Source organism: Pinus tabuliformis, chromosome 2_2, assembly GCF_031772625.1.
Source record: "Pinus tabuliformis cultivar Carrire ecotype Pingquan chromosome 2_2, CPIR1, whole genome shotgun sequence".
In the NCBI taxonomy this organism is placed as follows: domain Eukaryota; kingdom Viridiplantae; phylum Streptophyta; class Pinopsida; order Pinales; family Pinaceae; genus Pinus; species Pinus tabuliformis.
The window spans coordinates 807,920,663-807,935,351 of NC_142300.1; the positions used below are offsets into that span (position 1 = coordinate 807,920,663).

At 34.8% G+C, this 14,689-nt stretch overlaps 1 protein-coding gene across 1 annotated transcript in view; it reads right to left on the minus strand.

Moving 5' to 3' along the window:
* Positions 1–3,883: 3,883 nt before the first annotated feature.
* LOC149195419 (cytochrome P450 704C1-like) overlaps positions 3,884–14,689 on the minus strand; it is a 29,994-nt gene continuing 19,188 nt past the window's right edge. The window contains exons 3-8 of the mRNA XM_089407912.1: positions 6,774–6,987; positions 6,328–6,507; positions 5,852–6,139; positions 5,299–5,649; positions 4,182–4,382; positions 3,884–4,072 (exon numbers count right to left, since the gene is read on the minus strand). Of these exons, the coding sequence (XP_089264038.1) occupies positions 3,884–4,072; positions 4,182–4,382; positions 5,299–5,649; positions 5,852–6,139; positions 6,328–6,507; positions 6,774–6,987 (1,423 nt within the window). The remainder of the gene's footprint in view (positions 4,073–4,181; positions 4,383–5,298; positions 5,650–5,851; positions 6,140–6,327; positions 6,508–6,773; positions 6,988–14,689) is intronic.

Consider the following 14,689-nt stretch of genomic DNA (forward strand, 5'->3'; position numbering starts at 1 on the left):
AGTGATAACCTTGGCCTCCTCAATAGATATATGATGTCTAGTCTTTTCCGCGTGCTTTGCCAAGGCTGAAGGGTCCTCCCATGCTTGATGTCGGCAACATGCTCATGAATCCTCTAGTTATAGAGCGCCCAGTTTCACCAACATAAGGGGTCCCAAAAGGACATGGAGTAGCACAAACACCTTTCATATCCTTCGGGTCAACAGGGTCTTTAACAGATCTTAGGGATTTACGAATGGTTTTTAGGAGTCTAAAGGTTGAACATTATTCTTCCTAAGGATTCTCGCAATCTTGTTAGTCGTCCCCTCGATGAAAGGGAGATGTACCCATCTTTAGGGTCTTTCTTAACATTGGGACCTCCACTAGCTTTAAGGAAATCTTCCCGACCTTGGTGCCTACTATATCTATTATTGAAAAAAACACTCAGACGGGCTTTCTCTTTTTCCGGGTGCTTTTCATTACATATTCTTAGTGCACGAGTGGCAAGTGTGTTGAGAACACCCAACGTTTGAGGAGGGAAATGATCAGATTTGGCATAAAGATACTGCTGAGTATAAATTTTCTTCCAAGCACCTCATGGGAGAAAGAATCATCATCATTTCTCGAGAGGAGAACATCAAGGAAAGACATGCATCCATTAACTCTGTGCACCATAGTGAACTTTATGGAGGAAGATTGATTGTTGAGATGCTCGAAAAACTAATCTAACTCTTCTCGGCCATGAGGCCAGATGACACGAGTATCATCCACAAATATTTTCCATAGCTTGGGCAGGGGAAGAGCTGATGCCAAAGCCTTGGATTCTAAGTCTTCCATAAAAATATTAGCAAAAACCACGTAAGTGGGGAGCGCATGGCAACCCCACATGTCTGCTCACAGAGTTCCCCTTCAAAGCAGAAAAAAGTAGAAGACAAATCTCTACTAACCGAGCGGGGTCACTATGGATGCAAGTATAAAGGGAAACAACATCAAAACTAACAAGAAGTTCCCCATGGTCAAAATTTATGTCCTTTAACTCATTGACAATGGAAGAAGAGTCTTTGAGGAAAGAATGTGTAAGGCCAACCAATGGTTTAAGCTTCAAAGCAAGGTATTTGGTTAGGAGGTAGGTTGACCCTTCTATGGTGTTGACAATAGATGTCATTGAGGGGCCCCTACTTGTTGATCTTTGGAAGCCCATAAATTCTAGGAATTAGATTCTTATTAAGCTTTCTCTTTGTAATGAGGGTGATTGGTCTAAAATATTTTTTATTATAATTAAAAATAATAATTTATAAATATTTAGCTAAAAAAAATTGATATTTTATTTTAACATTAATGTTATCTCTCTTTAAATGTCAGACCAATAATTTCTATGCCATATCTGTAAGAAGTCGAGCCTTCACAATAGAAAATGACACAACGTAATGAATAGTAGTTCATTCAACCGAGTTTGCGTTACAGCGTAATGAATAGTAGTTCATTCAACCGAGTTTTGTGGAACTGCCAAACCAATAATTTCTCTGCCATATCTCTGAGAAGACGAGCCTTCACAATAGAAATGACATTTGCCTTACAGCTTAATGAATAATAGTTCATTCAACCGAGTTTTGTGGAACTGCCAAGGTACTAGATTTCGTTACTTCGTTAATATAATTATTTTTTCGTTTTCATTGCTATAACATTATTGTACTGATTTTAGAGCTAATGGTGTGTAACCTAGATTACAGTGCATAATGAAGTGGTTATGGTTCATTTAATTGTCTATAAAATTTTACACAAAATTATCTAAATAAGATCATAGAAATTTAATTCATATAATTTTGTACATATTAAATATTATTGTAATTAATTTATAATAATAATTAAATAATATCTTTTAGCGAAGCTCATTTGATGAGTGTTCATGTTTCTGTCATGGTATCTGAGTCACTAAAGAGCACCATACCATATCGTAGCTCGTTTATGCTTTTGTAAGCTATTGGGCCATTACTGTGAGTAAGTTGGAATGGAGTTTCAGGACTATCAGATTGATTATTCGCTGTAGGAAAGGCACAGAGCCTGTCTGAATCCGTATTGGAGCTGTGGCCCAGTATAGAGGTGTTCAGTGTGACTGTCAAGGAAAGCTGCACGGCCAAGTCTAGGTAGCAGTTTGGGTTAACGAGTGGGATAAACTCTGGAGTATTTTTTTTTTTTTTTACATACAATTGATCATTTTTTTTAAAAGTCTATTTGGAAATATTTATATTTTTGGTTGATAGTGGAGGATAAGACTATGATAAGAGCATGGATGCTTTTAAGTTAGCTGTTAAAGTGGAGAATATTACTATGGATGTTGTTTAAAGGTAGTTCCTGTTCTAAGATGAGTGTATTTTGGTGGATGAAGAGGAATTTGGTGGCATATTTTACAAGACTCTTTCTCATGGAAAGTGAGGAGAGCATGATTTCGATTACCTTGTTTTCGTTGTCACAGTTGTTGCCTTGCATCCTAATGTTGAAGAGGTTGTTGATGTTAAGTAGGTAAGCAAAGAGGAGTTGAAGGAGCTCTTAAAGAAAGCAATAAAGGTGAAGATGAAATTGCACCAACTAATGAACAAGTATGGACCCTTTAGCAAGAAGGAAAAATGATAGCTCTAGTGACTCTTCATATTTTCTGATATAGTCATGGTTAATGATAAAAGAGAGATCACATTAGGCTGATGGGAGATTTTTTTGTAAAGTTTTAGATTTTATTTTTTATCTAATTTGTATAGAATGATTCATTGAAATCATAAGTTTGATGGTCAACGCTGCACAATAGAAGTGCCCTACAGTTTTGAGGGTGTTGAATCTATATATGTAATAAAAAAACCAGTTTAAACAACACAAATCAAGATTTAAACAACACAAATCAAGATTTAGCCACAATGTTTTAGGCCAAGAAGAAATCTACTACAAAATCCAAAAGATCACACTTAAACACTAGTCCAATAATTACAAATGAATAAATTTCCATACATTTAGAAAGTAAGTCTTCATAACACTAAATTTTCAGAAATTTTAAAAATAAGCCTACATAACACTAAATTTTAATTCATAGCCACTTTATTTTACTTATTGCATTGTATAATGTGGAATTCCAAATTCCATTTTCCATTTTAATTTTCCTAGTAAATTTCCATTTTCCTTTTTAATTTACTTGTCCTTCTTTTACATTTTCCTTTCAAATTTTCACCATTACAAAAAACAAAAACCACTTAAAAAATTAACCACTTTAATCTAAAAATACTATAACCAGGTCCTATAACCACTTTAATCTAAGGGTGCTTTAACCACATGCTATGGGTTTTGAACCTTGTAAATAGTATGTGGTTTTGAACCCTATAACTAAACTCACAGTCATATAAACATATACTAACTAATTATCTAATTTATATAGCTATACTGTTATAAAAAATCTAAATGCCAAGGCAGTATTCTCAATTGTCCTTAAATACTAAAACAAATAAACCCATGAATAACCATTTAACAAAATAAGGAAATCTTACTCACTGATATATGTATAACTCCGGATCATTTTGTTTTCTTAACAAAAGCAATCGGGGAAACGAAAATACAAACCGACAAATTTGTATTTCACCCTGACTGTTTTGTGTTTTTACAAAACAATCGGTAAAGTGAAAATATAGAACAACAAATTTCGTTGTGAAACTAAGCATGACGGACAGTAACCACATATACTATATAACTTATATCCTGAAAGACTATACTATACATATTTCATCATGAGGTTTAAGCTCTTTCTACATATTTCATTGAATGCTTTCAGAGGATTTTGACATTGTGGCTTATAGACGTCTTCAAGTAGAGAAACTGGTTAAGGGTTTCACTGTAAGCTGCCTTATTATTTATAAAGTGAAACTGTGTTCAAAAGTCTAATCTAGGCTTGAACTGAAGATTGAGCCCTTCCCCAGCCATATGGAGGGTGAGTGCTGGAATATATGTCACTTCTTCACCCTCTATACCCTCAAATTCGAAGAAACGAATAAGGGCAGCAGCCACAATCTTCATCTGCATGTATGCAAAATCCTTGCCAAGACAAACACGAGGTCCAGCCTGCAATAAAATCGATAACACCTCATGAATTTTATGGCATCGTTTTCAAAAGATTTACTATCACACTCAGGTCATCTAAAAATTTCACTATCAGGCTCAGGTTGCTTACGTGAAATGCAGTGAATTTGAATGGTGACTCGGGCTGGAAAACTCCATTCTGGAGCCATCTCTCAGGCCTAAACTCGTCAGCATCAGTTGCCCAGAGATATTTCACTCTTCCCATAGAGTAAGGTACATAGACCAGGATATCACCTTTATTTATTTTGTATCCATCTGGAAGGATATCATCAGCAAATGCAACCTTTCCATCCTGTCAAAAAATGTGTCAATTGATAATATGTCATATTATTTTATCTCTATAGAATATAAACAAAATGGAAAAGAATAAGAATATCATTTATACCTTTGAGATTAAACTAATATGAATAGAAAGCAGGATACATGACTTGCCCTTAGAAATCAAAAATTTTCACTGCAACTTTTTTTATACAAACATGGATCTATGCTTGCTTTTTTCCCCGAGTTCTGGACCAAACTGTGTAAGATTAATATAAAATTCTGCTAGGCATTTTGAATATCTTTGTTATATTATCGTAGCAATAAAATATTATCATAAAATTATCCAGTTCTCCAGGATACAATTAATTAAATAAATTGATTTGACAACCACATAAACCAATATATTTAATGCCCTGTCATCGAGAAACACAAAGTTCACAGATCTTAACAAATGGAAATGGCTCAGAGTTCGGAAACTCCAAACAGAGGAGACAAAAGAGAATATATGCTTTCATCTACAGTTCTTAACCCTGGACATTTCTTCTCATCCGGATCTCTTAATCCCTACTCTGTCATGAAACTAGATCTATATTAGAACTGTGTTCCGTTTCGGTTCAATATTAGAACTGTATCCGACTGATCTTAACTTATTAGAAAAAGGAGCTGCACAATAACTAAAGAGAAAGAGGACATGTTTATTTTGGTTAAAGATGTTCAACACCCAACCGCACTCCATCCCACCCAAAACGCAATTACCCTAATATAGATTTATCCTAATTAGAAATTAAATTTATTTGGGTATAAACTTCTTTTAAGTGTATTTTAACTAGAAAGAGAGATTTTTACCTTCAGAAATCTGATGGGTAGAGATTTGCTATACTGATTTCAATAAAATATAACGACAAACCTTTAACTGTGCAATAAGGATATAACCCCAAACCTTTTACCTGTGCAATAGGGGGATAGAGACGCAAAGCCTCCGATAAAGCTGCAAGAAGATAATGCATGTTGTCCAAGGCTGTATGTGTTAGACTTTCACAAAACCTAGTTACAGTTTCTTCCAGGGGCACACGTTCTTTCTCCTTGACCAGCTCACGGATTTCTCGAAGAATCTTGTTTTCAACGTCTGGACTCTTCGAAAGCATATGGAAGAACAAAGAAAGAGTAGTCGCAGTGGTATCCCGCCCAGCCATAATGAAGTTAATAATAATATCTCGTAGATACTTATCGTTCGCAGAGTAATCGCCTTGGTTTCTGTCAGTTACTTCCATAAATCGAGACAGCAAATCTGGTTTCATCTGTAGGTTGAAACAAGTAAACTGTCAAAACTAAAAAACGGTTGATCTAGGATTTTTTTGACGAAAAAGTTCAAATTAATACCGATTCAATTTAATTGGTTCTTTATTTCTTACGCATAAACCCTAACCCTCTCCAGACTCATCAAATGACTAAAAAAGTTTTCAAAAGTAAATACGGAGTCTGTTGTGGGTGTTGCCTTACATTAATAGTTTGCAGTGAAATCTCATGTCTTCTATTCCGAATGATGTCGTACACAAAATCATCCACGATTTTGATGCATTCCTTTACGATGACCTCCGAGCCTACGTTGAAGTACCTTTTTAATTTCCAGATAGGGTCAAAATGAAGCGCGAAAAGCAAATCATTTGCAGCATCAAAAGCCTTTGAAAAAGTTGCCCCCGGTCTAGACTCATCCATGGATAAGCTATTGACTTCTAGTCCAAAAGCGAACTTGGAGATTCCATCCATGGTTGATCTCAGAAATAGACGCTGTTAACATTTATTCACAAAAGATAACCAAGTGTGAGTAAGTGGAAAACCGTTAAATCTAGGTGTAAACTCTGAAAACCGAACGATGAGAAAGTCGAAAACAGTTAAATCTAGATATAAACTCTGAAAACCAAAAGGTTGAACATGCATGGCTGCATTTCTACAGTGCTTTGCTTACTTTGATAGACTTCAAGTAAAATTTTGGAAAGTTTCAATGCATTCTGCCGGAAAACAACACTGCTATAATCCCTCAATTGTTTTCTGGAGAATTCCAAAGTAGACAATTTTCGCTGTTTCCGCCAGTCCACTCCATCAACGTTAAAAATGCCATCCCCAAGGTCTTCCATAACTTCGTGGATGGAATCTCCCTGTGAATTTCTCAAAACAATTTGTTAATATAAGTGATTGGAGATTTTCACCTTTATTCATTTTGTTGTGGGTGATTTTTGGATTAGAAATGTATAATATTTGTCATCCATACAATGTTTTAAGATGGAAACTCTATCTTCACGGACCAAAAGATAGACCAAATATAAATATTGCACAGTTCTAATCCAAAAATCTCCAACAAAAATATCACAATAGTAAATACATAAAAATTTTGAAGTAATATAGTATAAGCTAATGAACTGACCTTGATGTAGTTCGCAAAATTAGTTTTGAGCATGTGCTCTACATCTGCAGGATCGGTGGTACACACCATGCTAAATGTAGGATAAGCTATTCGGAAAGTTTTGAAGCGTTGGTGACGATCGTAGAAAAAGTCATGTATGCGTTTAAAATTGAGGATATGATCCACCATTGTTGCAGCACCAGGTGGGTACACGTCGCAATTCCTCCATTTCTTTCTGAAAAAAAAGCCCCAGCAGCAAGGCTGTTACCAGCGACAGCATCATAGCTGTTATTGTTGTTACAGCTGCAGCATACTCTATGCTCCATTCCATTTTCTCTCCAAAAGATCAACGGAAAATGCAATTGACATGGGATTGGCATGGTCCGGTTTATAGGAAACATACGAGAGAGTAGTCTAATTTTTTAATATGGATACATAAAATATACAAGCCAAAGGTCCCCGGAGTTGTTTTGCGGCCGCATCTCATCCCTATAAATAATTTATACTTAAAAAATTGGAAAAACATATTCTTCATCTACTGACTACCATCTCATCGAAAAATTTCTAAATACATCTTGGGTTTCATAAAGTTGATTTAACCCATATCGTCTGCATCAACCGTAAAGAATTAACGTGACACACAAATAGTATTTGTGTTCACTAGTTTTGGAACACACAGTATAACACATAATAATGGAGCACAAAGTGTAATGTAAAATGTTAACAGGGAAATGATAAAACAATGGAGCGACATGAACAGGGACAAGTTTTAGTTCAAAGATAAAGATTGGGATCACCGTCTCTTTTATATTTTATTCAAGGTCTAAACTAAATTATAAAAATAATATTTATTCGGAAGACTCCATAGGTGAAAGAAAAATAATTGAGCTGCCATATCATTGCCTCGTAATTCTGTGAATCAATTTTAAATATAGACCGATGACTCTGTGTTCATATTGATGTGGTATTTTCCTTTCATAGTTGTGGATGTGAGCCTTGTCAACAGAAAGTTCCACTAAAGATAGTAAAAGAGGATGTCAAGCATTAATCACGATCACTGTTCAGTCGGCGCAGTTACTGTTTAGACAGCGCCGATCACTATTCATCCGGCGCAGTTAATACCCGTAGCTGAAAACTGTGTATAAATTGACAAGCGCAGTAATGAATCAAACAAGTTGTGTTGTGATCTGTTTGTGTGTGTTTTCTGTGTTTGTGCGTCACTTCTCTCCCTCTGTCATGGTATCAGAGCTGTGAGGTCGAGAAGCTGTGTGAGTTGTGTGTCGCTGTGTTGCAGAGGCGCTGTGTGTTGCTGAGTAGTCGAGCGGTGTGTGAGGAGTGCGTTGCGGTGCTGCAGAGGAGCTGTGTGGTCAAGAGCTGTGTGAAGCTCGGTGCATTACATAAGGAGGTGAAATATCGCTGTAAAGTTAGGTGTGAACTGTGGGTTGCTGCGGTGAGCGTGGAGAAGCTTGCGAAGCACGCAGTTTCGGAGGGAACTTTGTGTAATGAGTGCTTGCGAGTGTGTAAGTAGTCTGGTCAATTAATGGATGTTAAGATGGCCATATTCGTTCTTTGTTACTTTAGCTAGTATGCCATTCTATTCATCCACATATACTTGAATTTTGCCAAGTTTTGTGCTTTGGAGAGTTATGAATGCTGGCTTATGGTTCTTGGATTTTGCAAATGATAAATTTCTTTTGTTGACTTGATATCATTTAGAAGTTCCAGACAACGAGTCTGGAGAACTCTATCTAGCAGACCATATTAAATGCCATTTTACACACTTATATATTGATTTTCTAAGTACCAAACATAAAGTAAAAAAAAAAGCAAACAAAAAAAGGGGAGAGGAAAAGTGTTATTATTGATGATTTGAAGTTGTGAAGTTGCAAGTTGTGTTTTTTTTTTTGTGAGTCTGCCCTCTCTAAAATTTGAATATTTGTGATTAGAGAAAGCTTCTCATCATGGCAAATTTGTTGCTTGATACTTATATGAATGAATCCACCAAGTTTGATGGCTAAAATTATGTAAACTGGAAATTCAAGCTAATGACTATTTTAGAAGGAAATAATTTGTGGTCCATTGTGAATGGGGATGAGCCCAAACCCAGTGTTGGAGGTTCTATTCCAGATTGGGAGAGAAGGGAGACAAAATCAAAGGTGCTGCTGCATATGTCGGTAAATGACAACATTATTCCTCACATTAGAGATTTCAAGACATCAAAAGAAACATGGGATGCATTGAAGGGTTTGTATGACACAACAAATACAAACCGAATCTTGTTTTTGAAGACTAAACTTTTATCTCTAAAAATGGAAGAAAATGAAAATATAATCAATTTTATATTAGTGTCAAAGATTTAAGTGATAAGTTAGGAGATATTGGTGAAAAGGTGTCTAATACTCACTTAGTCACCATCATATTAAATGGCTTAGTGCAAGATTATCAAATTTTTGTTTCAAGTCTTGGAGTTAGAGAGAAACCCCCTTCATTTGATGAATTGACAGGAATTCTTCTACAAGAAGAGGAGAGGATGAAGAACTTTAATTTGGGCTCTAGCAGTTCAGATTTGGCATTGGTGGCCAAGGGCAAATATCCATACGCAGGCAAACCATGGGACAAGAAGAAAGGAGGCAAGTTTCAAGCAAAGCAAAAAGGTATGATACAGTCTAAATTTTCAAAGAAGAATGATGAATGTTATTATTGTGGCAAACTTGGGCATCATTCTAAAGATTGCTATAAAAGGAAATATAATGAGTCTACTCAGAGAAACATAAGGCATAATGGAAATTTTGTGGACAAATATATCAATGATGGATTTAAAAATCTTAAACTCTTTGTCTCTCATGCTTCATTGTCTGTGGAAAATGATGATAAGAATGCTTGGTTCATTGATTCTAGTGCATCCCTCCATATGTCTTGTAATAAGGAGTGGTTTGATGAATATCATGAAAATATTGATGGAACATATGTTTGCCTAGGAGATAACACATCACTTAAAGTTCAAGGTTATGGAGTAATAGGTGTGAATTTGCTTAATGGACAAGAGAAACGGATTCATAATGTGATGTATGTCCATGATATCAAAAAGAACTTAATTTTTGTTTCTACTATTACTGACCAAGATTTGAAGGTGGAATTTGTTAAATCACAGTGTGTAGTGAAAGACATTCAAGATAAATACAAGGCTATTGCCACAAGAACTAGAGTTGGAGGCTTGTATAAGCTCGATGTGACGAGGAAAAGTCATCAAGCATTAGCATCTACAGCAATATCAACAGAAGATTTATGGCATCAAAGGTATGGACATCTAAATCACAAAGATTTAATGCTACTACAAAAGAACACTATGGTTGAAGGTCTTCCTGTCTTGAAAAATGATCATGTTGAATGTGAGGCATGTGTACTTGGCAAGCAACATATGGAAGAATTTCCTATACATAAAGAAAAAAGGCAAAGCGAAATACTTGAATTAATTCATACTGATGTATGTGGACCTATGCAACCTAGTTCTATTCGTGGAGCATGGTATTTTCTTATTTTTGTGGATGATAGATCTAGATATACATGGGTTTATTTCATAAGAAAGAAGAGTGATGTTTTTGAGTATTTTAAACAATTTAAGAATATGGTAGAAAAACAAACTCGTAACTACATCAAAATCTTGAGATCTGATCAAGGGGGAGAATTCAATCAAGAGAATTTAATCAATATTGTAAAAGCAATGGGATTCAACAACAACTTAGAGTGCCACATACACCTCAACAAAATGGAGTTGCTCAGAGGAAAAACAGAACACTAGTTGAATGTGCACGTAGTATGCTTCAAGGTAAAAATATCTCTAATGTTTTTTGGGCTCAAGCCATTAATACTGCTGTTTATTTGAAAAATAGGAGTCCAACCAAAAGTTTAGAGCTTAAAACACCTTTTGAATCATTTTATGGGTATAAACCAAAAGTGAGTCATTTAAGAGTTTTTGGTTGCAAGGCATTTGCTCACATTCCAAAAGATGAAAGAAGAAAGCTTGATGCAAAGTCAATTAAGTGCATATTTATTGGTTATTGTGATAATCAGAAAGCATACAAGTTGTTTGATCCCAGTACTCATAGACTGCTTGCAAGTAGGGATGTGGTGTTTCATGATAATGCAAATGAAGGTAATAAAATAAATAATAGTGTATGGCATAATATTGATGATTATGTCAAATTAGACACATGTGTTGAACAAGAACAGGAACAGGTACAAGATCAAGAACAAGTAGCATCAAGTAGTCATGACACTCCAAAGAGAGGAGAGGAGACTCTGCAAAGCCAAAAGAAAGAAGAAAGCAGTAAAACTCCAAGAAGGTCATCACGTCAAAGTGAGGTACCTGTAAAGTATAAAGATTATGCATTAATGTCTTAGATTATGAATGTTGTAGAACCTGCAAGCTATGATGAAGCTAAAGAATATGAAGAATTGAGAAATGAAATGAATGAAGAATATAACTCTATAATGAAAAATGACACATGGGAATTAACAGAATTGCCTAAAAATAAAGTTCCCATAGGATGCAAATGGCTTTATAAATCTAAATTTAATGCTGATGCAAGTATTGATAAATATAAAGCTAGATTGGTTGCTAAAGGATATTCACAAAAGGAGGGAATTGATTATGAAGATACTTTTGCACCTGTAGGTAAGATGAACACAATTAGAATTATGATTTCATTAGCTACAAAATATAATTGGAAAATGCATCAGATAGATGTCAAATCTGCATTTTTGAATGGTGAGTTAAAAGAAGAAGTTTATTTAGTCCAGCCTGAAGGGTTTGTAAAACAGGGACATGAGCATTTGGTTTGCAAGTTAAAGAAAGCTTTATATGGCTTAAAACAAGCACCAAGATCATGGTATGTAAAAATTGATTCTTTCTTTGATGAGAAAGGTTATATGAGAAGCAAGAATGATCCCAACTTATACATCAAGGAAGATGAAGACAAGAATGTTGCTTTAATATCTGTATATGTTGATGATCTTATCATAACAGGAAATGCATGCAAGTTGATTGAAGAAATTAAAAATCAGTTGTCACATGTATTTGAGATGAAGGATCTTGGTGAATTGCATTATTGTTTAGGTCTTGAAGTTTAGAGGGAGCCTGGTAAGACATTGATCACACAAAGCAAAGATATAAGGGAAATCCTTAAAAGATTCAATATGACTGAATGCAAGGCAACATCTACTCCTTTAGAACAGAATGTCAAATTGTGCAATGATGATGGAACCAAAGAGGTGAATGGAACTATGTATCGTCAACTAGTGGGAAGTCTGAACTATCTCACCACTACTAGACCAGATATAGCATATTCTGTTAGCATACTTAGTGACTTCATGGCTAAGCCTTGTGAAAGCCATTGGAAAGCAGCAAAGAAAGTCCTTCGATATCTGAAAGGAACACTTAATTTTGGTATTATGTATACTGATGAATTTGATGTTGAATTGGCACGTTATTCTCATTCTGACTCGGCTGGAAATCTAGATGATAGGAAATCTACTACTCGATATGTTTGCAACATGGTTCAGGACCAATATCATGGAGCAGTAAGAAACAACCAACTATTTCATTGTCATCCACTGAAGCTGAATATAAAGCATTATGCAGTGCTACTTGTGAAGCAATATGGCTTAGGAGAATACTTGAAGATGTTGGAGAAACACAAAAAGCACCTACAGTAATCAGATGTGACAATCAAAGCACTATCAAATTGGAAAATAATCCTATATATCATGCAAGGACAAAACACATTGAGACACAACATCATTTTGTAAGAGAAAAATTGCAATCAAAAGAAATTGACTTATCATATTGTAATACAAATGAAAATGTAGCTGACATATTCACCAAGCCTCTTGGAAAGGTTAAATTTGAAATGTGTAGAAATAAGTTGTACATTGTAGAAAATCCAAATTATGTTGTAAGCCTAGCTGAGACTTAGACCAGCAGGCAAGTTAACATGTAGATCGTGATTAAGGGGAGGTGTCAAGCATTAATCACGATCACTGTTCAGTCGGCGCAGTTACTGTTTAGACAGCGCCGATCACTGTTTAGACGGTGCCGATCACTATTCATCTGGCGCAGTTAATACCCGTAGCTGAAAACTGTGTATAAATTGACAAGCGCAGTAATGAATCAAACAAGTTGTGTTGTGATCTATTTGTATGTGTTTTCTGTGTTTGTGTGTCACTTCTCTCCCTCTGTCAGAGGATTGCTCTTTATTAAAATTAATGGGGCTTCAACTTTGTTTAATTTAATATATATTAAATTAATGGTTTGGTTTTATGAATGCTTTGTTAAGTTGAATGCTTCGTCAAGTTGAGATATTTTATTCCATTCTAATTAATTAGGTTTAATTTAATTATATTAAATTAATGATTTGCTTTTACTAATGCTTTGTTAAGTTGAATGATTTGTAAAGATGAGATATTTTATTTCATTTTAATTAATTAATGGTCATGATGATGGTGGTTTGGTATTACGAATGCTTTGTTAAGTTGAATTCTTTGTCAACTTGAGATATTTTATTTCATTTTAATTAGGTCGCAGCGCAGATTTAATTAATTACTAATTTATAAAATTTAATTGCGGAGGGAAATAATATCAAAATTGTAGTAAGAAGTTTGGATAATTTAATATATATATTAACTCAACAATTTAGATTTATTTTTTTTAATTGAAAAAGAGATATTTTGATTTATAAAATACAATTACATTTAAAACTATTTTCAAAACTACATTAAATATGTTTATTACATTCTAAATAACTATTATAGTTTTCTCTTAATTCTAGATTTATGAAGCACATAGAAGTATGCAAACTTTTGTTTTGTGTGTAAAATTTAAGAAAAATTTTGTACTTAGAAATAATTGATTCTTTTTGGATCTTGCTAGATTTCTAGTTAACATAGATCTATATTGTTTCCCAGTAACACATTAATACACTGTTTTAACTAAAACTTATTTGTTTTAGAGTGGAGATTTCCACACATGTTCATATCTCCCAGGCCTTTAAAATACTTTCTAACTAGTTCCTTCCTTTGGAAAAAGCCCACATGATCCAAGCTTTCAAAGCTAATGGCTAATCTACCTCTCAAATTTATAAAGCAGCCTCTCACCCCCAATCAAACATCTTTAATCCCTTCCCTCCCATCGGCTAGATCACTCTCCTTTACATAAAAGATACCACTAGTACATCGCCAAGGTGTTGGCTAAGAAGAACATTAAGACCATATTTAGACCCCCTAAAAAGCTCAGACAGCTATTCCAATTAGCCAAATATAAGTGTGATCCCATGAAAGGATCGGATGTCTACCAAATTCCTTATTCATGCGGAAAGTCTTACGTTGGCCAAATAGACCGACTGATCACAACTTGTCCTACGGATCATATTGCAGATAACAACAATCGTCGAGTGGTCAAATCAACCATCATTAAGCACACCTTCAATTCCAAGCACCTTATTTGTTTTGACCAAGCTCGAGTGAGTACTTTAATCCCTTTCATAATAATTGAATCATTAGGGTAGCATTAGAGATCTCAAAGAAACCTTATAAATTCAATAGGGAAGATGGCTATAAACTTAGTCACTCATGGAAACCAATAATCCATCAACTTACTCTATAATCTTCTCTAATCCCCCTTCATGAATCCCCACCCCCTACGCTTTTTCAATTTCTTTACAGTTTTATCCTCCCTTACCATTTTCTTTCCCTACTCTCTCTTGGTTTCATTATTCTTATTTTCAATCATCTCTCTAATCTTTTAGTTTTCTTTATGGTCCACTTCCCCCTCCCCTTTTTGTTCCCCTTTGATAAGCTCTTTAATAATATTTACATATATTTTTCATTTATTAATATTCACACGTAATCATTGGGATTGGATCAATATATGTAAAATAGTG